Below are 25,961 nucleotides of genomic sequence, written 5' to 3'. Positions count from 1 at the left end.
CAGAAGGATAAGGAGACTGGAGCTCGAGGCGATGGATTTTTTAAATTAGTCACAACCTTACGAAGAAACAGACAATGATGCAAGATAAAGCATAGGGGAAAAGTAACTGTTTACCTGAAGCGATAAAAAAATATTGCTTGCAGCAGTTTTGAGCGGAGTACACATTGTCCAACTGCAGGCGTGCGATGCTTCATCAAAAAAAAGATATCGCAGCTGCCTATTTCCCGTCAAGCTTTTTACCTACTTCAGTAGAAGATTTGCATGCGAGTGTTAGCCAGCGTCATGTGCCACCAGGGCGGCCGAATGTGCAACATTCTTTTAGACTTATTTGGTTCTACCTTCCCACATGCATAGCCAGTGAGCGGTAGGATGGCAGCTGCGTTCGCCTGTTTGCTGAAGAACGAAGCATGACGAATAAATAATCATGTATTGAAAAGTAAAAAAGAAGAATACTAACAAGGCATTCAGCCGGATTCCATAGAAGATTAATTTTTTTGTCAGCTTCACCTTCCTCTAACTTGCTACTTTTATCTCAACATAAAAGCTAATGTCTCTATGCCTCCATTGTGTATTTATGCACAAAATAGCGGATTGATGCTCGCGGTCCTCGTCGAGCCTGCCCTCGCAATCTTCCGCATTAATAAGTAATAGTATTTTGACTTGAAAGTGCCATAAGATTTACTTGCCGTGAAAGAGAATTGAAATTTCTAAAGTCATTTTCTTTAACATGGGATTGAGCAAGCTGAATGTCCCGGAAAGTAGCGCACGCTTTCCGTGATAAATTGAGTGCTGGAGACCCCCTTTTTAACATGCGCAAGTTATGGCATATCCCGTCCGGATATAGTGAAGCAGCCCTTGATGTCGCGTTCTTCAGGAAAGTAGTCATGCCGTCTGATTAAAGCCCAGTTGGTACGCTTAGAGTTCTGCATCAAAGCTCCGCAGCAATATCAAAATTGCGATGTCAAAATACCAACAGCCTTCTTACCGAAGTCGCTCGCGATAACAAATTAATATTGGCAGCAACGCTGTCAGCAACATTGGGCGACTGTGTTTTCTGTGATGTTGTAGAAAAGAATATTTTTGGCTCACACTTCAAGTAGAATATTGTTTGGATATTCGTAATCGAGTGATGGACGCGAGATAATACCGTAAATGACCATATCTTTCTTTCTTTAAGCAGACCTGCGTTGTTTAACAAACAGAATAGGAGTTTGAATGTTGGTGTGCTGCTACAATGCGCTGATGCAATGGTTCAATACAGTTCCGCTGTAAGAAAGCACGTGCAATATGTTGTGGTTACGAATAAGCAGGATTGCTTGCAGTACCCGCAGAGGACATGACCACTCTCGCCTCGCTTGATGAGGGCCATGGCACAAGCGACAGTGAACGCAGTGGAGGAGCGCCCAAATCTGCACACGGGACTCCAGTTCCCGCTACCAACACGGAGAAAAGCTTCACGTTCACAACATCAGGCATTACTGGTACAGCTAAAATCACCACAAGTAAGTCGACTTCAGAGTTGATATCCCCTGACAACAGCCCCGAATGCTTAACCTCTAGGGCCATTTGTGTACGCATATCATTTACCACATTATGTTTAAAAATCTTGTCGTTCTTTAATTAGGTCAACGCTCTGATTTATCCTAAATTAATTTTATTGCAATTATTTTCTTGCAGTGTGCTGCAAGGAAGACCATTATAGATATATTAGAAGTAGCTATAAACAAAGCAGGTAGCACGACATTAGACTCGATTTTATGTCAGGGAGTGCAGCATTTCATTATTCCGGAATTCGTACAACGTGATCAACAGAATTCACTGCTAACAAAAGCACAAATGTCGAATTGTTAACAATTACAAACAGCATAACCACTATAGCTGTTGTTCATGCGATACATAGATATCTTGCTGCGAAAAAATGTGGTAGTTACGGCCGAAATCGATTGCGATACCAAATTAGTATACAGCTACCCGAAGTAAGGATGGTAGTTTTATCGGCAATGCAAGCAAGGAAATATTCGCCAAGTGAATTAACAAGCATGGTGTCAGCGCGCACAAGCAACTGTGAATACATCACAAACTATGACCACAGACATTCGTTATAAAAACGCTGTTATGAACAAGCGGAGCAGCAGCAGCGAGCGAAGTGTCCTTCGCGCGGTCTGTCGCTTCAACGCAAGAGCGGCGAGAACACAGCTAGCACAGAGGTACGAGCCGTCTGCAGGCCCCGTTGAAGATACGGCACGCGCAGCCGCTCGCCGCCTAAGGGCGGAGTCGAAGCCGCCCCCCCCCCTCGTGCTGCCTCCCCACTTTCCTCCATACATGGTGCGTGCGATTGAGCCGCGATCGTCAGCTGCTTTTGCGCCCGGTCGCTAAACGCGCAGATGCTGCTGGAGCACAAAGCCGCCCGCAGCCCCCTCCCCTTTCCCTCCCATCCTCCTACGGCCTTTCCCGCGTCGGAAGACAGCGTGTTTGCTCTGCCCTTTCTTGATTTGCGCTGTAAAGGCACGTTCACACCGAAGGCGGAGCGGGCAAGCGGCCAAGCGGATGCGGCCAAGCGGCCGCGGATTTTCCGCTTTGCGGAAAATACGCGGCCGCTTGGCCGGATCGCGCCTGGACCGATTTTTTCCGCGCGGACAAGTTGGCCGCTTTGGCCGCAGCCAATCAGAGCCCGGCACTGAGGAAGCGCTGGTGAACGAATGTAAACGAATGTCTTTCTCTGGGCTTTTCGCTTATGTTCTTGAAAGGCGTAAACACGGCAAGTTGGGCCAGTTGGTTGGGATTCATAGTAAGGTTTGTGACAGCGCAACACAAGACAAGGACAAAAGAAGGTATAAAACGACGACACGGCGCCGTGTCGTCGCTTTATACTTCTTTTTTTTTTGGCCCTTGTCTTGTGTTGTCGCTTTTCAATATTTGTAACAGCGCTACACAAGGGGCGAGTAAAATGCCAACGATCTCGCCTTCGTCTGAGCTCATCATTTTGCAGAAGTAGATAGCGGACGGGAGCGCGCCAACCCACGACGAAAAAAATATCGAAAGTGCGCGTACAAACCCAAAGTGCCGCGAGATGGCGGCACGTCCCTGACATTGCTAAAGAAATTGCGAGATGCCCCGCCTTCCGTAGGACGCGGGACGCCAGGCAAGCTTGTCCGGTCTGAACAGGCGTACGCGCTCACCGCCTCACCGCGTTGAAAATCCGCTTGGCCGCTTAGACGCGCCGCTTTCGGTGTGAACGTGCCTTAAGAGTTGCAGCACGATCTCACCGCTGGCACCCAGTTGTAAGGTTTGTAGTCGGGCATGAACTATGTGGTAGCTGGCCCATGCCGTCGTATTGCTCAGCCACGCTTGGGACGTGGTTGTAGGGAGGAACTTGCTCTCATCGACAACTACGAGTACGGGATTTATTTACATATTTACATTAAAACATGAGATACATTTCAACAGTCTAGCGTGACTACAAAAAGGAGCACGAAGCTCCCACCACGAAGCGCACAGCACACTGCACACGAGCGCCAAGCTCCAAGCACACCGACAGCAGCCGACAAACTGCTGCTTAAAGGGACACTAAAGTGCAAAATGATTTCTGCATCCGTAAATTACCGTTCTACAACACCAAAAACACCACTCTTACAACGATAAGACGTTTGGTAAGGTAGAAGAAGCGCAAGAACCAAATACGGGTTGCGACGCCTACTTTATTTCCCGCACCTGGGGGCTGTGACGTCTTGGATATTGATGGCATCTTCTAGGGCCTACTAATCATATATATAGGTACAGATTGACTACATTGTGTTCTAAAGGAACCAAATATTAAACATGGCAAGTTTCGCGAACCTTTATTCAGCCAACGCGGCCCAAATGCGAAAACATACTTTGGAATCTCTGACGTCACGCTGACGTACCGGCGCCTGGGTTTCGGCGCGAAATTCAAATACTGATACTTGGACCGTCATTTTCTCATCTAATAATCAAACTATTTTTTTGAAATGGCTGCCTGCAGGGTTCTCAAACAGTGTATCATTAGTCTAAACTGATTTATTGTTTCGCTTTAGTGACCCCTTAAGAAGCCTCTATCCTCCCTAGATCCTTAGGAGAGGGAAAACTGCTGTCCAACCTTCGTCCAATAGGACCGTCCACAGTCGTTGGGGCGTAGTCGAGCCGCCTTTGAGGGGTAGGGCTCACAAACACACGTACATAATTTGGATTCCCAGAACCCGAGTTGAGCGGGTCCTCGTAGCCAGATTGTCAAGCTTCACCCCAACGGGCGCTTCTTAATCCCAGAACTGACTTTCTCCGGTAGTCGCCACGAGTGTCAGCCGACTGTGACGAATCCTCGGGCCCGAGGAACGCACCGGAAAAGACCCTTTGTTAGAGAAGCTCTCTTGCTGCAAATAGACCGTAAAGGCCACGGCAAATCAACCAACAAAACCTTGGAGGACGTTTAAGCTTCGTCTTCAAGAGTGGAACGCGATAGCGTTATCGCACCCCGTTCGCAGCGCCCACCCATTCGTTTGGCATGCTCTTGAGTCACATAAAGACGAAACGTATGCCTGAGCAAGCGGAACGAACCAAAGAACTCGGTGTCTCAGAGGGAAAAACGATCTACGCGAGTAAAACGTCGTTATCGGCACGGACAGCAGGGCCGCGACGCGCCATGAGGGCGGACGCGATCACGGGGCTGACGCTTCGATGGGATCGTCCTCTATCTCGCTTGGGAGCACCATGCAGACGCATGACTCCTCGCCAGCAGCACGGCACACATCGCAGGGGACGCTTTTCCACTAGACGCGCTACGGCGCAGCGATCACGTCAGAGGCGTCCCGCATCGGGCGCTGCACCTTGGAATCGCGCTGTGAGCGGGAAGAGGAGCCGCGTCGCCTAGACACGAGGGTTCGAGTGACGCACGCTGGAAGTTGGAAGGGCAGAGAGCGAGAAAACCTATTAAACGCAAGGGTATTGGGGCATCCTCGATCATCACCGGTCCGCGCATGGCCCCACCGCGCTCAAACGAGACGAGTGTGAGAAACGGGCGAGTGGCTTGCCACCTGTCGGGGCAGCACCGTACATTGCGAGGAGAGGGTATTCTGTGTTTGCCGCAAGATGGCTCTGCGTGTGCGCCAAGCGCAGAAGAAATGTAGCGGAAACGTACTTTGCTATGCGTGGAACTGCGATTTCTGTAATTTACAGGCTCATAATTACCAATATACACCGCAGTATAACTTTCTACGGCACGTTTCTCAGGCAACACCGCATTAACTAGAGGCGCTTTTGTCCCGCTTTGAAGCATCGAACTCATGGCTGAGTGGTAACGTCTCCGTCTCACACTATGGAGATCATGGTTCGATTCCCACCCAGCCCATCTTGCAACTAGTTTTTATTTATGAATTGCTTTCCGCCATTTTTCGCTCACGGTAAACGCTGACGACACCGGCTTTTCTGCGACACGAGCTCCTTAACGCTCTCGCGTTAATACATGTGCCGCCAAACGTGGCCAGCCCTGCTGCCGTCGCCGAGTCTCGGAAGAAGGCGCATGGTGGATTAACGGTGCCGTAAGTCTGCAGTTCTCCGAAGGAAGTTCATGGTCGGTTAACTTTTCCTGCCGTCGCCGGTTCTCGGAAAGACGCCACTCCCGTAGAACGATCGAAACCCGAGCACCGGCTTATGCGGCCTATGCGGTCAGGCAGCGGATTGAGATAGCTTTGCAGAGCAGTACCCCTGCAGGCCGATCCTAAAAGCGCGCTCGATTGAGCCGCGATCGCTGGCTCCGCTCGAGCGCTTTCACTCGCACATGCAGTAGGCGATGCGTGGGACAGTGTTATCCCGCTTGAACTACATACGGAACATCACGGCGAAGGTGACGGAAGAAATGCGCCTGGAGTGTCCACCATCGCAATAAAAATGGTTTCTCCTGCCAACTCTATTAATGATAGTCAAGTCTATAAATGACAAGGAATTGATGTTTAACGCTGTTTGCTTGGTTCTTTGTACGTAATACTGTTTTATAACATCTTTGAAGGAAGCTTGGTTTGTGCGTGCGAATATTTATTAAAAAATATTGCCTACGGCTTAGCTCAGCTAACCCTGGTTTTACAAAGCGAAAGCTTGGTTTAGCCTGGTTAAGTCTTGGTTTCACTTGGTTAACCTTTGATTTAGCTGTAATTATTATATTAGTTATACAATCATCATTACGCCAGGTATGACGGCTGTGCCTAGGTCGGTAGCTAGACATGACTGTGATTAGGCTTGGGTATACACGCATAATTCGACGGTGGGACGCCTGTTGTGCCACAGGAAGAGCGCAAGTGCTTGACATGCAAAGACACGCCGCGAACATTGGCAGCGTCGAAGCACAAACAGAACCGGGCGCGAACGCGGTTGCTACATTGATCTCGACGGTGCAACGCCTGTGGCATTACGGACCTTCTCCAGTGAAGCAGCTCATCGGGCGATATCCGCGGGGTGGTCAGACGCCGCTTGGTGACGACGGCTCAAAGCCTCCCGTTCCCGCACAGCGTTCAGAGAAGACGGCCTGGCCTCGCTCTTATCAATGGCCAAGCTCGCACTGACTAGGCGAGCGCGGTGCTCTTCTTAGCCAGGCGCGCGGCGAGTCACGTGGTCAGGCGGCGACCCAGCCGCAGAGTGCGCATGCGCCAAACCGGCGGCGGTGGTGGAGCTCGGCGCGGCGAGTCACGTGATGTTTTGCCAAGGCTTCGGTGCAGGTGCGGTCAAATGAAGGCGAAATTGCTGGCGACGGCGAAACTCGGCTCGACGCGGTTAGTAAAGCTTTCGCTTCAATAGCCACAACTAACAGAAGTGCTGTAAGTGTTTGCAATATATTACGACAGAAAGATAGTGTTGACATAAAAAAAAAGTTCAAATTATGAAAACTTTTGTTTTTCAAGTTTTAACTGGCAGACCATCGCTCGCACCCAGAAGGCATCACTGTACAATTGAGAACCCCTCTGTGGTGATTCGAATAATTCAACAGGTTCAAAACGACGGTTTCCTTTCGCAGTCTCCCATGGCGATGCACCAACAGAGGAAATAAAACCGGACGCTTCCTGACAACTGAAAAAAATTGAATCAACCTGCTTAAACAGACACTTCCTGTTTAAACAAATGCCATATCATAAAATCAAGCTTGGTCCAAAATACCTTGTCCAGTCGGATGAGTACAATCGCAAAGCGCTTACACTGAGGCATAGTCACGTGGACGCGGCGCCCGGCCTAGTGGGGCATGTTTACAATGCTAATTGTAAAACATGCCAATTTAGCTAGTTTAATGCTAATCACAACCAACTAGCCCAGCTGTCCATACCATGCTTTACAACTTGGAAGTTTTGCTACCAAGACTAACATCTATGGGTCGTTTGCAGGAAGCCCTCAGCCTATGCGGTTTGTGTGCACTGTGGGTCCGGCATTCGCAGCGGGGATACCTTTGCCCAAGGACGGCCTGTGCACGCTGGTTTTCTTCGACTCGGTCTACGCTGGTGGCAGCAGCGGTCTGGGCCCCACCGGCCTCGCTGGGAATGTCATGGCGTTCCTCGAGTGGGCGATAAACAGTGCAGGAGGAACCACGCAGTTCGGCGTTTCCTTGGCCATAGAGTGAGCGGTTACCTTTTAAAGCGAAGCTTCTTTTGCCTCTGTCTTAGATTTTCCCGGTGCTGGCTGCTGTCTCGCGAAATTGTTTTTGAGCAATACGTGGGTCATACTTAAAGTAGTGCCGTCATAACGCCATCATCTTCGTATCATCACCATCCTCTCTGGCTTCTGGCTCCTGGCTAGTCTTGAACAATCGGCCGATACCGGACGTAGAGTAAATAAACACCGGATATAGTGCGAATCGAAGCGGCTCTTGCGGAATGCGTGGGTCATGCCGTCCTTGCCGTTCGGTCATCGTCACGCCATTGCCGTCATTGCGTCGCCGTTAGAGTCATCGTCAAGCTCTGATGGTTATTCCGTAGCCGCCATCACACCGTCGTCGTCGTACCGTGGTCATCCCTGCTGCCTCCTGCCTCATAACTACAGACTTGGGCGATGGACTCTGGTGGACAGCGCAAACACCGGATATAGTGTAAATCGAGGCACATCATGCCAAATGCGTGGGTAATACTGATGATGATAATGATAACGATGATGATTTATTGGCATCCCTTTTGGAATGGAGCGGTGACAAACACTCACCTAGCCTGCTTGATATAATCAAGTGGGCTGTACCTTTCTTTCGCTCTAGCATTTTTGCATACAACTCCTTAATCTTTCTTTTTCTTGCTCAGAACTTCTCTATATACCTTTTACCGCACCTATGGCTGTTACGAATCCAGTCATATCAATTTCTTACCTGTGCTTTTTTCCCACCAATGATGTAAACGTCTTTTAATCATGTCGACTGTTAATCCCCTTAAATCCAAGTAGGTCTGTAAGGTGCACGTTGCATGCAGGTCTCACTGGGTAAATCTCTTCGCATTCTCTTTGGTTATTCTGTGTGGACTCCGAGTTTTCGCTGCATACACATGCCTCATCTTGGTGCCAATATTTAGTGCGGTACCTTTGGGCCCTTAGCAATAGTACTGAAAGTGCTGTTGTCAGCGCGCCTTCGTGGTACCAGCCATCCCTGCTGGCTTCCGCGTTGGATGGTTTGCCGATACCGGGCATAGTGCAAACAAACGACGGACACAGTTCGGATGGAGGTGGCCGGTGGTGGCAAGTGACCCACGTAAGCGCATAAGTTAGCTCCCATACCAACACGCTATTGTTGTCCGGCCGCATTCGACATCATGTTATCGTCAGTCTCACGTCATCATTCCATCGTCGTCATGTGCTCATGGTAATTTTCGTTATTGTGTCGCAAGGGTTCCAGTGTCATATCTCTGTGGTCATTGCTTTGGCGTAGTGCCTTCGCCACCATTTCATCGTCGTCATTCCACCTTCATCCTATTGTTTTCATGGTTTCATCGACACGCCGTCGTCGTCATACATTTATCGTCATTCCATCATTACACCATTGTCATCATACCATCACTCTCATGGCATTGCAATCACTTTAGCATCGTTATCATATTATTGCGATAGCAATTAGATGGACACTTCAGGTGCACTTCTGCCGTAGGTGTCGGTATGGCCGTGAGTTTCGGGATAAAATCCAACGGCGATAAAATCGTCACCACGCACCGCGTGTGGTGTGCGAGGGCTCGCCGGCGATGACGGGTCAATTTCGCGCACGCAAAGGAGGAAAGCGGGGACGAAGCGCGCTGTCCTCCGTCGCGTGCACGCTCCGGGGGCAAATTCTACTCCGGTGGCTGCTGCGTAGCCCGGCGCTCCCGCCCAGACCGCGCTACCTTGAAAGTCATCTGCGACAAGGACAGTCCGCCGTGCGCTGTTTCCTCGACTTAGTTCGCGCTGTTGCAAGAGACAGCACGAAAGTCAATTCTCTCGCTGCTGCCGCCGTGCTACCTCACTGCAGCGTGCTGACAGCAAGTTTCCGCGGTCATCGAGTGAGATGTGTTCGTGTTTGCTAGTGTGCGCGTGATACCACACTTGTTAATTTAGTTTATATGGCGGATGAAACTTCTATCCTTACTTCGTATATCTATCGACTAGTTTGCTATGGTCATTGATGCTTCCTCCAGAAACACTGCGACTTTTTTTTGTCACGCCATCGTCTTCATGCCAGCCCGCCGTTCCCTTCATCGCACCATCCTTGTCATGCCGTCGTTTTCATACAATCAATATCATTATACCATCGTCATCACATTGTTGCCACGTCGTTGTCCACATACCTTCATCGTCACTCCAACGTCATTATCCAATTGTCGTTATGCTGTCATCACATCATCGTCGTCATGCAGCTGTCACTGTTGTGTCTTCTTTATTTTGTAGCAGAGATTCTGACTGTCGTCATGCTGTCGTCGCCATACAATCGTCGTTCTGTTATCATCGACATACATCAAAGTAATAATTTATTATTGTCATCATATTTTTCGTTCGTCATACCATCGCCATCGGTAAAACTACATAATTCTCTTCAACACGCCGTAGTTATTATACCCTGTGCACAACTCCAGCAACCACAGCACATTATTATAACGCCACTGTTCTCTCTCCAGTGTCGTCATACTGTGGTCGTCTTGCCATTATCTTTATATTGTCGTTGTCATTTAATCCTCATCAAAGGAATGTAGTCTCCACATTGTTTTCATGCAGTCGTGGTCATTCGTTTACCTTCATTTTGTTCATTGTCATGCCGTCGTCGCCTTTTCATGGTTCTTGCTGCGTCATCATTATATAGCCATCTTCATGCAATTGTGGTGGTTCACTCGTCGTCATTTTCTTCTTCTCATGCGTGGCATGAAGCAAGCCATGAAGTTGGGCTAGGTGATTGCCATTGGAAAATGTGTCTGACTAGGTCGTCTATTCTCTACTACAATGACCGCTAAGCAGCAACAGCTTACTTCATAAGCGCCAATGAAAGGTTTGAAAAAGCAGATTCCCACAGCGCGTGGGATCCGCAGATTTTTTCCAATAGTTCCGAAGGCTGCAATTGTTGCAAGGACACTACAGTATCGAGATAGGGGAGACATAAACGAGGCGACTTGAAACCTTCTCTTAATTCGCAAAACGTGATATATGCTATAAGAAATCAACCACCGGGAACATCGAAATTTTATTGTGCATATTAAATGCGCAATGGCATCACATTTAAAAACCAAGCATCATATAAACTATCGTGATATAATTATGGTCATTTATTGTCATCTAATTATGGTCAAATGATATATTTCCATGTTACAGCAAGGCCTTCGCCTATGGACGGATTAGTTATTCAATTTCTTTACCAGTGGTTTCCAGCGATATCTATCAGTCTTACTTGCTTCGCATCCGAGAAAAGTTACAGGTTAATTCGAGAATTCGTTACCTAAAATGTTCCAAAACAGGCACCGCTCTCGATAGTCATGAGAAGTCTGTGGGTATACAGCCTTAAACCTTGTAAAATGAAAGCGTCATCATCCGGAATTTTCGCTTCTTAGCTCTAATGTCTCAGGACTATAGGTCACAAGATAAGGTAAAAGCTAAAATAAACGCATTCCATTAGTCACGTTAGTCGACGCTGTTAATGAAGCTGTCAGTGTAGGGTGTAGTGTATCGTGGCCATTTGAACTCATGTGTAAAAACAAGAAAAAATTCACCGATGATTACACTACTCCCTAATACGAAATTCGAGCCCAGCTTAAATGTGTTTTCATTTCGCAGCATGTTAGCTGGTGCGGACAATCTGTCTCGTGCGGCACATCACAAACGGAGCGAAGGGTGGCACGACTGCCTCGCTAATTGGGAGATCGCGAGAGGCAGCGCGTAGGGAACGCATGGGCGCCATTCACAGCAGTCGCCACAGACAGACCTCTGCTCATGTAGCGCTTTGTTTCCATATATGGAATCGGTGGATGCGCTCGCCGCGTGCCACGGAGGAAGGAAACTAAGGAGAGGCCCTGACGTCACTCTTTGTGAAGCTAAAGTGAAGCCGGAAGTTGGCGTTGCTCGTGGCGTTGCTCCGCCTATCCGGCCAGCTCTCCTCTCTTGTTTACATTTCTCGCGAAACCACGCCGCGCTGCGCGCAACCGGGCTGCTCGGGCGCTCGCGCTCCGCAGCAGTACTAAACAATCGCGATCTCTCAGTGCATTACCGTTGCCGAAGTCGTGTTGAAATAAATTAATAATGAACTTCGCAAATTGGGCCGTGAGGTTGAATCGGCTGCTTTAACCGGATTTTATGAAAATAAACATGCTTTATCAGGCCAGCCAAATGAGCTATTCTCATCAACCGCGGGTACCGGCCGCTTCCCAGTTCTTGCGCGTTATTCAAAAAGGTCACCTTTATTGCTGACTTTTACTTGCTTTTCTCTGCTTGGACTTCCTGGGGCGCTCAGACGATCTTGCGAACTAGACGTCTGGCGATACGAAAAAAATTTACGCATTCTCACTGCACTGCAAGAACGCACTGGAGACACGTACGACACATCGACTCATTTGCGATCCATTCGGAGTTCATGAGCACAAACACATTCTCGCTTGAGGAATCGTCGTGTTTTATTGAACAAAGTTCGGGTGGCCGCGCATCACTACGACAGCGCGCCGGCGAGGAGGCAAAATGTCATTTCTGACTTCGCGTTTAAATTGATATACTGCGGCCTGAGGTGCCTTCTTACCACTGTAAGTGAAGCATCACGGAATCAAAGTTTTGCGATAGCCGGCGTAAGCTGCAGAACAGTACGCGCGTAGAACCGGCCGACGTGCGACCATGGAACAACCGTTTGATGTGTTCGCAGGCGTACGTTCGGTGGAGCCTTGCCCACTCTAGCAGCGCATCCGCTTTCACTTCTCGCGCGCACAGATAAGATACACCTGTAGTAGGGAGGATTCGTTCCTTAAGTCAAAGCACCCGATTCTTTCCCATCTTCCAGGATGACTCGTCGGCTCGCAGGTGCACGGTGCCGTGGGCAGCAAAATGCACATATTCGGCGTAACGCTCTATCAGCACGTGTATTGAAGTACACCTGTGCCGGTGTGCATGAACCTCGAACGCGCTCAACTTAAATGACTTCGTGCTGTCGCGAGTATTGCGAGGAACAAGCAACAGTTCAGCAACATGTGTTTTAATATGCAGAAAAGGAAGTCGCTACTGAACACGAACTATGTATTCATAACGTACGTCTACGTGCCGCAAATGCACTGTATGCGCTGTCAAAAGCAGGAATCACTGACCTGCAAGGCGCTCATTGTACAGATTCTGAAACGCACCGGTTTCGGCGTGCGATGGCACGTTAGCATGATTACTCCAAAAGAGGAATATTTCCCGCGGATAGTCCTTCGTCCGTTGCCATTGTCGTCGCACGGTACATTGCGTACAGCGTTGCGTGCGCGTTAATTTCACAAACTTTAGTTCCTCCTGTCCCACCTGGCCACAGCAACATCCAGGAGAGCACGATGCAGATAACGCAGTGCAACAAAACACGGAGACCAACGCAAACCTGCCCGCACGGCGCCTTTGCCACGGTACGAAACCTACGGAGCAAAACGTGTGAGCACACAAAACCAAAACAAAGCCGCCATTGTGGCCCGAAAGGCGTGGCCGCTACGGCAAAGAAATAAAAAATGAGCAAAAAAGAGGAGAACCTACAACGTCATTTCCTCCACACTTTCCTCCTAGCGCGCGGAGGGGGTGGGGCCTCTCCTCAGTTTCCTTCCTGCATACCGCGTGCCTTATCGATGGCGCCATGAGTGAGTACACGACGAGCGGTACTCTGGCGCCATCTCGTAGCGATCGTCCCTGCAGAACACGTCTTGGGCGGCACTACGCATTCCGCCTCATGGTTCCGTTGCACCCTCCTCCTCTTGCACTTTTCTCCTCACGCTCTTTGCTGCTGCCGACTTTGAACCCAAGATGCGCTCCACGTTCGCTCTTTCATCCTTCGCTGTACTTCTTCGCTCGGTTACGGCGAGGTGCGCAAAGGGATGTCTGCGCTAAGCGCAGGAACCGGCGTCTAAGAGCTGCATTCTAAAACAGAAGCGAAGACGCTCACCAGAAAGATTCCCGGTTTCCTACTCTGCACGGAGGAAACCGGGGATGAGTAATCTCTTAGTGAGGGTTAGCTGGTTCATCTTCACAACTACACTTAAACAGCGCGACGGATACAAGAACACACAGAGGCACGAATACCCCAGAAAACATCGCGGATGCGGGTTACGCGCAACCGTATGGGCGCCGCTAGCATACACTATGGAGTCGAAGCGCAAACGCAGAGGGCGCGGTTGCGGTCGCGGGCACTACATTGATCTCGACTGTGCGACGCCTTGTGGTGGCGGTGCTTGTGTAACGCCGGCAACAGCTTAGCTGTGCATGCACTCTCACAGGGTGGAATGGAGGCGGCATATTTTTTTAGTTGTTCCTATTTATTTATTACCAATTACCTGAGCTTGATCACAAATATTTTTTTACAGTGTTAAAGTGATGTCTTCATTCTTTTCTTGTTCCTTTTCCAGTGACCAAAACCTTGAACATCAGGTCAAGACGAAACGTTTTGAAAGCGGTATCAGCTGGATCTTGGGGCAAGGAATCGCTCACTTCGGCTTGCTCAATGCCTATCTAAGCTATAGTTCCCCGGCGTATATCAACGTGGCCCTCAAAGTACTCAAGGTGCGTCAGCAACAGTTACCAATTGGAATGCGTGTTTAAGGACTATTGCCTTATAAGCTAGCGGTCAGGCATAGCGCAGCAGGAATATTTTGAGCAGTTTAGGTAAGAGGACACAAATGCAAAATATTGTATTTTTGTTCGCTATTGTATATGTGAAATCTCGCAGCAACGCCTACGGCTGAAGTTCACCTTGTATGTCTATATAGTTACTATTGCAGTAAAAGCAAAAACAGCATAATGGCAAATACCCACCGTGGAATTTTTGAGACATGTTGCTGATGTGATACATAGTGCTTGATCCTGACACTTATTTTGCCAGTTTCCGTTGAACAACGCGTTCGGTCATCAAAAAAAAAAAAGAGAGAGAACTCAGTTTTGAGAAAAGTGCGTGTCCGGTCAGCTCACGGCTTTGTCATTGTGTTGTCGCGCCAATGAAACAAACTATGAGCCACCTATCTTTCTGAGGAATAATCCACAAAGCTTGTTTTTTAGTTTGCAAGTGCTGTTTGGCACTGGCCTGTGGCTTTTTGTATATCGGCCTTTTGCGTCATAAAGGAACCTTATAACTGCATTAGCACCGCTTCTCTTGTATCATACAGCAGGAACTGGAGTAGTCAAGTGAAAGGATACAAAGAAAGGCACGAATGCGCAGTAAAATTGCAGTACGCTGTATAGCTTTCTATCTTTGTGTAGGGTAAATGTCAGCTTTAGTCAAGGTGTTTATTGCGTACGCGTCTCCTGTTCGTATCGAGTTTCTTTAGCTCTGTTAACACTAATGAAGAATTTCGCTGACAAATATCCCGTTTAAGTGCACTACTTCTAACCTTTCACATGTGAGTCCACCGTCGATGTCGGGACTGTACGGTGGTGGTGCGAGCTACGGTGGTGGTGCGGTGGTGGTGCGGTGGTGGTGCGAGCTACACTGCCCATGTAATTGCTATCATGATACATTTGTAAACATGAGAAAAAAAAACGCAGGTGAGCAAAAAGATATACAGTTTACATCAGAGATGAGCAGGTATGTGCGGAACCAGTTTGCGCATCCAACACGAACATCAGCTACCCAATGAACCTTTGAGGAGCACAGTTTTAAACCTCCTTGGCCGCTATAAGCTGTCTCAAGTTTACATTTCTGTCGTTCGCGTGATGTTCCTAATGCTATGAATAATTGCGAGAGCGTTGAATTTCTAACGAAACGTGTTTCTCTCCAGCGCATACTTTTAAACTTTCTCTTTTCTTTTTACAAGGACAGCAAGCAACAATAGAGGCTATTACTATTATAAAAACAGAATGGCGTTGCGGTAGTTTTGGGAGAGCGTTTGTCCACGCCGCAGGTGTGAAGGGGCGATATTTGTAGTTGCACGAAACCTTGCCTTTCGGCAAATGCGAAAACTGCGAGGTGCCTGTTTCTAAAGATAAAAGGTTGTCTGGAAATCACCGGCGATTCTTGTCATGGTAAGCAAATAGTGGAGCGCTTCAAGAAGGCTACTCGCTTTAATGAAGGATTGAAGCTCCAAGAGTCGTATATATGTTGTAGCGAAGAAACTGTTTCGGTGGCATTTCCAGTTTCATTGCTAAATTCCGCAAAGAAAGGAGTCATTGACTAGCACATCTGTAGCGAAAGTGTAGGTGGCTATAGACATAAGCGGATTTTGACAGAAGTGCTAGCGCCGCTGTGGAAGGCGACTGGCATGCTCTTGTCCCACAGCACCCGAAGGGGGAGAAGAAGTGCCGATGTTCTGAGGATTCCGGTCTTCCGGGTGCCTAACTGTGTAAATACGTCCATGCAGACTCAGCGACAGCCCCCAACGCCGGGTGGTCTGACATGCTGTGTACTTGTCGTAAGAGCCCCACAGAGTCCTCCTGCGGGAGAAGAGAAGAGAGCTGTGCTTTCGCGAGAGTAGCAACACAACACATTGGACCACATTGAAAAGTTTATTCACCTTTCTCGTTGGCTAGTGTTCGAACGTTGTTGTATGTTCTAGTTATCAGATTGACAACGGGGCGGCCGCCGATGCGATGAACAATGGCGAACGCTTTTCACGTGAAAAACCTTTGTGAATACGGGCTGTAATTTTGGGAGGCGAACCTAGAAGCGCGGTGGCTGTCATTAAAACATTTGGTCAAGGCACACCTCTTCAGAGTAGCCACAGAAGACGAAAGTTGAATAGGTTCGTAGCCCTTGTGTTGACAGGTCTACTCTTGATGGTAAAACTCACAAAAAAGAAAGTCGCACATTTTAGTTATTAGTCGGTTATTGAAATATCACTGATTGCATCCAAGAAGAGGACCCCTTGTAAGATGTTTCCGACCCAAGCAAAAAAACAAACAAATTAAAACAGCAAACGCAAGTTGTTCGGCGTAGGTTGACGCTACCGCTTTTACTTTTCCTAAGTAAATTTGTAGAAATTTGTGCATTCGCCAATGGAGTGGTTGTAGCGAGTTAATTGGGCTTTCTTACTCATTCGAGGTCTGTCAGAAAAGTATCCGACCTTTGGCCCAAGAAAAAAAGAACTGGCATAACGGGAGCGTTGGAAACCTAATAGAACTGGCATAACTGCAGCGTTGGAAACCTAATCACCCTCAATGTAGTCTCCTTGGGACTCAACACACTTCTCCCAGCGGTGCTGCCATTGTTGAAAACATTACGAGAAGGCCTCTTTCGGAATGGAATTTAGCGCAGCTGTTCTTGCAGCGCTAACGTTCTCTCTTGTCAGAAATCGCGCTCCTTTCGATGGCCTCTTGATTTTTAGAAACAGGCAGAAGTCGCAGGGGGCCATATCAGGAGAGTAAGGAGCCTGTTGAACAACAGGAGTCTGGTTTTTAGCCAAAAAAGTCCGAAACAAGTGCGAAGAGTGTGCAGGTGCATTGTCGTGATGGATGCACCAATTTACTGTTGATCACAACTCCGGTCACTTGCGCCGCACAGCATCACGTCGGCGACGGAGGACATCCCTGTAGTACTCTTTGGTGATTCTTTGATCCTGTGGTGCGTACTCGTGGTGTACCACACCGCGGGAGTCAAAGAAAGCAGTCAGCATCACTTTGACGTTGCTGCACACTTGGCGGGCCTTCTTTGGTCTTGGCGACAGGGAATGCTTCCAGTGTGACGACTGGGATTTGGTGTCCGGGTCATACCTGTACACCATACCTGTACACCCTAGACTCGTCACCAGTGATTATGGTGTTCATGAAGTCGGGGTCACTGTTTGTGGAATTCAGCATGTCCTGTGAGACTTCAACACGAAGTTGCTCTTGCTCCACCGTGAGCAGCTTCGGCATGAATTTCGCCGCAACTCTCTTCATGGCTAAACCTTCGGTCACATTGGAATGTGTCGAAAAAGTGCTGATGTCCACCTCTTCGGCAATTTCTCGGATAGTCACACGACGGTCCTGCATCACCACAGCGTTCACTTCGGCAATGACCTGGTCATTTCAGCATGTTGATAGCCGACCAGAGCATGGCTCGCTCTCCACCGATGTGCGGCCGTCATTAAACCGGTTGTACCTCTCGTTAATCTGCGTGCTGCTGCTCATAGCATCGTCACCGGAAGCCGTCTGAATCTTCCGAATGGTTTCCACTTGGCTGCGACCCAGTTTCTGGTAAAATTTGATGCAGTAGCGCTGCTCCTGTCGCTCCGCCATTTTTCTTGCAATGAAAAACCGACGAGAGCACTGCGCACTGCCTCACTCAAACGTTGCGCCCAAGTGGTTGACGCTATGGGCAGGCGGGAAAGAAATTCGAGCATGTGCACGAAGGTTCAAGGTCGGCTGATGCAAGCGCGCTTGTTTCATATCCATGAGGTGTTCGCAAAAAAACAATCTCGGATACTTCTCTAACAGACCCCGTATGTTTTTTTTTTCACTGCAGACAATCGACAACTACCTCAACCTTAGGAACGTCCGCACCAGTAGTACAGTGATGGCTCTGGGCGTGGCCCCTGTTTACCGAAGAGAGTTCAGCTCCTACATTGAACTCATGAAGTGAGTAAACCAGTTGAGTCAGTAAATATGCAACGAAATTTACAATTAGTTCTGAGTATAGGAGGCGCGTGGCTAGATCGAGTGGCAGTAGCACAAATACTAGCAGAGACAGTAATGTTTACTTCTTTTCCAAACACACTCCCAAGAAATGAATAGTTGGATTGCTTCGACTGTAACGTTAAGTTTTTCTGTTGACTGCAGCATAAAATATATGTATAAGAGAAGAAATTTGTATTGTTAATACACATTGCTTAAACCAGACGCGCTGAGCGCACTGTGTCCTTGGTGCAGTTCGTAAGAAAGCGGTTCCTTAATTGCTGAATAAAAAGTATTTCAATATTACTTCTTTCAATTCATGGTCGAGGCCACCTATACAGCCACATATATGAAATTTTCATTATGGTTGTACAATAAAGATAAAATTATTGCATATGCCGCCTTTGTGTCAGGAGACAACTTCCCCTATCATTGCAATGTTAAGGCAGGCGTGTAAACGAAGATCCAAAGGCATCATATAAGAGTGACCCAAAAGTGACTTTTGTGGTCTTACACACGGATGTCCATAAGGAATAAGCGTTCATTGAGCAGACGGTTGTTACTGTTTTATGGTGGGATGCCTGCCTTAGTCCGGGAAGCTTTGGCACCGAGCGGTCCTGTTCGCTCTGTGCGCAAGCTTGAGCTAGTCATCCACTAAATTTGCAGCCTGTTAGTCGAAAACCCTTTATAAAAAAGTGGGAGCCCCAGCTGACCAGCATCCTTACACTTGGGACTTTATGAATAACAGCGCTGGAAATGTAATGAAGTTCGTTTTTTTTTACTCCGACAAGCTGTGATTAAAATTAGACGGCAGTGAATTTCTCAATCATTTTTTAAGAATGTCATTTCTGTAAGTATGTGAGAACGTTATGCTCAGACGATGCAGCAACGGAGAAGCCAAGTTGGTCGCAATGGCTAGCACGCAGGGTCGAGCATGCAGCCACAATCTTTTCAATGGCGAGCAGGTGTTAGCAGTCCGTGTCTTTCTCGTCCAACTTCCGCGTTCTCATGTGAAGTGCCCTAAGAAAGCTGAGGAGAATTATGCGGCTGGATGAACGCGTGCCAGTGCTTCTTGTTGGCTTACTTATCATGTGTAAGTGAGATACTGACGGGGTAGAAGAATACTGAAACAGGACCACGGAGGTCAAGAAAAAAGGCAGAGAATCAAGTCTAAGTTTTAAAACCGTACCTAAAGAGTCGTCTGAGATAAGCAGTTGCAAGGTCATTGAGAATTCACGGGGTGCAGTAGAGGTGCAAGAAAATTGAGATGGTGTGAATTTTTGGGGAGAAATGCAGTGGATACAGTAGGCATATGACGTATGTGCTTGAAGTCTGGCATCAAATTGGGAATTTTTGGTTCATCCAGGTGGTGTTTGAACAACCTTTAAATTCTTATCGCACCTGTATAGTAGTGCAATACTGTTTGAATAGTCATCACAAGGAAGACTAAATTGATCTTTCTTAAGCTCATTGCTTCCAGAGGCTACAGCTTTCACAATGCTTGAAAACAGTTTTGGAAAATGGATCATATGGGACGAGTCACGCGGGAATTAGTAGAACTATCTGAGAGTAGTAGCTCTTCAACATTTTGCGCGTGTGGCGTGTCTAGCTATTCAACGGCTATGGTTTGTCCTTCATGCACTCTCGGTGTTCGAATCACGAGCTGTTCGCACAAGAACGCAGTTATAGCGTATCCATAAAGTAACTCACAAAGTTTTTGTTCGCTGACCTTTCGGCCAGGCATGATATTTATGTTGTTATGGTAGCAATTAGACGCACACTCCAGGGGCATTTCTGCTGTCACCGTGAGATAGCGGTAAAGTTCCAAGGGCAATAAAATCGTCGCCGGGCGCTCTGTGCTGTATGTGCGAAAGAAAGAGTGTGACAGTGAGCCGGCGATCACGGCTGAATATGCGCACGCAAGCGAGGGAAGCGGGGAAGAAGCCCGCCGTCTTCTGTCGCGTGCACGAATGTCGGGGGAGGGTAGGAAGGGGGGGGGGGCGTCCTATTCCGGGTGGCCCGGGCTGGCGCGCGCGGCTGCCCGCGTCGCTGTATCCTGAAAGCCATCTGCGACGGAGAGAAAGTCCGGCCGCGCACCGCGCTTTCGCGGTTTATTGTGAATTTCAATGGCAGATTAGGAGCGGCTGACGAAATCTACGCCGGAGCACTGCACTACGGTGGAGGTTAACTAAATAAAATGTGCGATTGAAACACAGGCATTCCCGCCAGAGCAATTGGCAGGGGGCACTCCTAAAGCGCCCAGTATTCCTCGCGTTTTTCATCGTTTTCGGCCTTTTCGGCTTGAACTCGCGCGCGTGTGGTGTTTAGAACTTCCGTGTTCCTTTTGAGCCCCCCGGGTGCTCTAATGGAAGTAACAAGGCATGTCGTCTTGTCCGCCGTGATTGTGTGTCGGAAACATGGGAGACGCAGCGAAGCCGGCCATCAATTCGGTGGCAACACATCGAGAGAGCCTGAAATGCCTTAGGAACTGCATTTCATCAACAAAAGTAAAGGCTGTTAAAATCAGAACTTCCGAAAAGGTGCCGTCGTTATCTCTTCATCTGAATAGTGGCCAACGACGTCGTCGACGAAACGAGCAACTTTCCGTCTCTTGGTTGGCGGCGGAAACATGACATAGAAAGCTTGCTTGAATACAATAGCTTCAGAAGTTTCTGCTTCACTTGACTTCCCACTGGTGGATTCAAAACTTAAGCTAACTTAATCATCGCTCTCTGCAAGCAGTGAAAGCACTAGTTCACGATGCGAAGCACCACTCATTGCCTCCGAGAGATCGCGTTTCGCGTTCATGGGCTCGCGCACATATAGCGACACATTGGCTGTGGGTGGCCTGACATCAAGTTACTTCGGGTCAACTGCGTAAATTTTTGCGGAATAGAGAGCGCTGCTCCGCGGAGTGGATCTGGCGGCGGAGCTGCTCCCTAATCCGCCAACGAAAGATAGGGGAGGCACTCTCCGTCTCCCAATGGAATAGACTTGCTCCGCAAGGAGCAGAATAACTACTAGAGGAAGTGCTCAGAACCTGCCATTGGAATTTACCATTAGTTCGCGTTGACTCGAGCCGCAGTACGAAAGTAAATGCGCTCGCTGCTGCTGCCGCGCTTCTTCGGTCCAGATTTTTGACAGCGAGTTCCCGCGGGGATCGAGTGAGATGCGTTCATATTTGCCTGTGCACGAGTTATGAGTTATTGTGCGCAATGATAGTTATTTTGTTAGTATGTCTATGTTGACAAGTTTATACGGCCAATAAATATACTATCCTTACTTCGTATAGCTAGCTGTCCACTAATTTCCTATTGCAAGCGGGGCTTCGTTTTAGAGACTGCGGCTTTTTTTTTACATTACGCGCAAGTACAATTTTCTTTAGCGTTCAGTTTCTTCAATGCAGGCAGGTGTTCATGCCAGACCTCTTCATTGCCATCGGGCACATTTCGTACTCGGATGATGGCAGACCAGATTGCGTCATCTTTCCTCCGAGCGTGTACACATTTCCACCGTATTTCACTGCTCCTTATGGTCACACTCTGGTGAGTACATGATTAAACTTTAGGTACGACGACTACATTTCGAGGACTATGCGAATAAATTAGGATGCATCCTTTACAACGCAGCATAATATACAACTCTTGTACCGGTAATAAACAAAAAATTCGCCTGTTTTTTATTGCCACAGCCAAAGATGGACTACAAGGTAGAACGTACATGGCTAGGGATTGTGGAGAGGCTGAAGAAGCTATGAAATATTGTTGACCCCCTCGAGTTCTTTCACATCCACCCAAGGATCAGCACACATGCCCTCTTGCACGCTGTCTCCATCGGAACGCGACCCACATGAATCAAACTGACAATATTGCCACTTGTACTTGTATGTCTTTTTCGGGTGATCGCTTTTAACCGTCTAAATAATGATATCGCACAGAGTGGACGTGCCCGCATTTATCGGAAGTTTCTACGAAGAAGTTCGTACGAAAGTTCTACGGAAGTTCATACGAAGAAGACGCATTGGATCGGCTCTGCAACGCAAAATACTTCTCGTCGATGGATCTCAAGAGTGGCTAGTGGCAAATAGAAGTCGACGCGAGGGATCGAGAAAAGACCGCCTTCATCACGCCGAACAACCTCTATGAGTTCAACGATATCCCATTTGGACTGTGCTCGGCGCCAGTGACATTCCAGAGCGTGATGGACACGGTTTTAGCAGGATTGAAGTGGCAGACCTGTATTGTTTACTTGGATGACGTCGTCGTCTTCGCCGGAAATTTCGACCATCACCTCAGGTGGCTTACGACAGCACTAGAGGCCATAAAGTCATCAGGGTTTACTCTGAAGCCGGAAAAGTGCCCCTTCGCTTACGATGAGCTGCTGTTCCTAGGTCACTTCATCATCATATCTGGGGTCCACCCCGCCCCGTAGAAGACAGCTACCATCGCAAAGTTCCCGCAGCCCATCGACAAGAAGGCAGTGCGTAGATTCCTTGGCATGTGTGCCTACTACAGGCACTTTGTTAAAGACTTTTCACGCATCGCTGAGCAGCTGACACATGTAACTAAGTGTGATGTTGAGGTCAAGTGGCAAACGCCGCAGGGAGACGCATTTAAAGAGCTCAAACACGCATGCAGTCGCCACTGGTGCTTGTGCACTTGGACAAGGATGCCGACACCGATATCCACACTGACGCCAGTAGCCTAGGCCACGGTTTCGTGCTAGTCCAGAGAGAACACGTATTTGAACGGGTGGTAGCTTACGCTAGCTGGTTGCTGTCAAAATCGGAAGGCAATTATTCTACGACCGAAAAGGAATGCCTCGCCACCATTTGGGCTGCGGTAAAATTCCGCCCTTACCTATAAGGCAGGCCATTCAAAGTCGTCAGCGACCATCACCCGTTATGTTGGCTAGCGAATTTAAAGTACCCTTCAGGACGGCTGCACGGTGCAGCCTCAAACTGCAGCAATATGACATCACTGTAATCTACAAGTCCGAGACTGTCGGCGACGCAAGACACCATCGACAAAGCCAGCGGGATTACTACAGCCGATCGAGCCTCCTTGCCGACCATTTCAGTAGACAGAGAAAGACTTGTTGGAACCCGTTTCGACGTCAACATCCTGAAATAATGGATCGTCGTGGCGACCGACTACCTCACCTGCTACGCTGAAACGAACGCTCTACCGAAAGGTAGCGCAGCCGAAGTGGCAAAATTCTTCGTCAAGAAAATCCTGCTGCCACATGGCACTCCAGAAGTCCTCATAACCGATAGACGAACGGCCTTTACAGTGGAGTTCACCTAAGCATTTCCGCAATAAAGCCAGACGTGCCACAGGAGGACAACTACCTACTACCCACAGACAAATGGTCTTGCCGGGCGCCTGAATAAGGCCCTCGCCGACATGCTAGCCATGTACGTCGACGTCGAACACAAGACGTGGCATGCCGTTCTGCCGTGCGTAACCGTTACTCACAACACGGCGGTGCAAGAAACAACACAGATCACGCAGTTTAAGCTGGTTTACGGCAGGAACCCGACGACGACGGCCGACGCCATCCTGCCGCACGTCACCGACGAAGAGAATCCAGACGTCGCAACCTATCTCCAGCACGCCGAAGAAGCCCGACAGCTGGCCCGCCTGCGGATCAAGAATCAGCAGAGGACCGATAGCTGATACTACAACGTTCGACGACGCTATGTCGAGTACCAGCCCGGCGACCGCGTTTGGGTTTGGACCCCAATACGCCGACGAGGATTTAGCGAGAAGTTTTTGCGGCGCTCTTGCGGACCTTACAAGATCATCCGACGCATTGGAGCACCCAGTTTCCCTGTTACCTTCACCGTCACTTATGTGTGACAATATCACGCGCAGAAGCAAAATGACATAGCCCATTAGCAGCTGCGGCAAATGAGAAATTCAGACAGCGCAGACAAATGCTGTACTGTCAGCATTAGGTTATTATATGTATAAACAGATTTTGCGCTGTGATTTTCTGTGATTAAGTTTATTGTAGTCTTTTAGAGTAGATTGCACTTTTCCACTTTACTGTGGATTTACCTAATAGTCCGCTTTGTGCACGGCACATCATAGCCTTAGTTGCTTTTGCGCCATGAAACCTTGCATAACTAACTACCTTTATAACCGTTATGGTCGAGTCAAATGCCACTGCACAGTTTTAGAGCTCGTGTTCTTGCGCTGTTTCTTGAAATTGTTGTGCGGCACATTCGCTCTCTCGTGTGGTGCGTAATTTTATTGCTTACTACTTTGTGGATATTACAAGTAGGTATTACTGTGGGCATTACACAGACGCACATGCGCGAGCTCAAACACACGCATGCGCACACAGTACTGGCACTGACGCGCACATCAGCTCTAATTCGCCCAGCGACGAGCCACTGCGTGAGGTCTCATCACAATTTTTTCCCTTCGTGAGACATGTCCTAACCGGGTTGAAGTGGAACTGTCTTTAGAAAGAACTGATTTGCTTATGGAACTTCGTTAGTAAACCCTAAAATGACAACGAAACAACTTTACCTCTACACGCCTTACACACGTATCTACAGCGTGATGCCTCCTGCAGGAGGACTCTGTGGAGCTCTTACGACAAGTACAGAGCATGCCAGACCACCCGGCGTTGGGGCTGTCGCTGAGTCTGCATGGACGTATTTACATAGTCAGGAACCCGGAAGACCAGAATCCTCAGAACATCGGCACTTTCTCCGTTTTCAACAGCTGCAACTCTAGCAAAATCGTCGCTCCCACTGAGGTATTGAAACGATTGTCTAACCACGCCCATATTGTTGATAAATAATGAGTACTCGTCAACTTTACCAAAATAACATCTCAATAAATGGTAACACGTAGGTACTGTGATGAGCCTCCTTGCAGGGTAGAACGGTGCACTCCATGTTGCGAATCTATTACCTGCCGGAAGTCTGATTCGGCTTGTTTCTTAGCATAGCTGTGGCTGGAGTAGCTACTGCATGAATATATTTTTAGATACCCTTAGTTTGAAGATGTTAAGTAGATTATTCTGTGTCCATATAAACTTGTGCTTGTCTACAGAAAGTATGCGGAACAGTCAAAGGTGGGGTGTTTTTAGGGCATGCGCACTTGATGTGGTAAATTTCAGCTACCGGGATATTTCACCATCAACCACAAGAACAGTTGTCGATGGTTCAGTATCACTGCAGCTGATACTTAGCATATCATGTGGGCATGCCCTTAATACCCTACTACACCCGTTAACACACCAAGTAAAACGGATTGGGGCCCGTCGTGGTGGTGTAGTCGCCACGGCGTTGCGCTGCGAAGCCCGAAGACGCGGGATTGAGTCCCGGCCGCGCAGCCGCATTTCGACGAGGGCGAAATGGAAAACACCTGTGTACCGTACATTGAATGCTTGTTAAAGAACCCTATACGGTCAGAATAATTCCGGAGTTCCCTCTCTACAGCATGCTTCATAATAATATCGTGGGTTTGCCGCGTAAAACACCACAATTATTTAATAAAATGGACTGGGAGACCACGTTAACCAGCTCAATACCAAAACCCAGCACACCGAGGATGCCAGAGCGGTTGAGGCCGCGAGAACCCAGTGGTTCCTGGTACACTGCCCGCTAGCGACGTAACGCATTTTAAGTAAATAAATGTCCTCTCTCTCTCTCTCTCTTACAACAAAACATAATTGGAAAGTCTATTTTATTTATTCTACTGGAGCATACACATTGGCCAGCATTAAGT

General features: G+C 48.3%; 1 protein-coding gene across 1 annotated transcript in view; it reads left to right on the top strand.

Moving 5' to 3' along the window:
• The window catches only part of LOC142563418 (uncharacterized), a 62,964-nt gene that overhangs the window by 21,520 nt on the left and 15,483 nt on the right, over positions 1–25,961 (top strand). The window contains exons 4-9 of the mRNA XM_075673971.1: positions 1,323–1,502; positions 7,380–7,608; positions 14,040–14,193; positions 18,065–18,177; positions 21,620–21,758; positions 24,799–24,984. Of these exons, the coding sequence (XP_075530086.1) occupies positions 1,323–1,502; positions 7,380–7,608; positions 14,040–14,193; positions 18,065–18,177; positions 21,620–21,758; positions 24,799–24,984 (1,001 nt within the window). The remainder of the gene's footprint in view (positions 1–1,322; positions 1,503–7,379; positions 7,609–14,039; positions 14,194–18,064; positions 18,178–21,619; positions 21,759–24,798; positions 24,985–25,961) is intronic.

This window comes from Dermacentor variabilis, chromosome 11 (genome assembly GCF_050947875.1).
Source record: "Dermacentor variabilis isolate Ectoservices chromosome 11, ASM5094787v1, whole genome shotgun sequence".
Classification (NCBI taxonomy): domain Eukaryota; kingdom Metazoa; phylum Arthropoda; class Arachnida; order Ixodida; family Ixodidae; genus Dermacentor; species Dermacentor variabilis.
The sequence above is the reverse complement of the archived record's forward strand: the minus strand, read 5'-3'. Positions and strand labels throughout refer to the sequence as shown.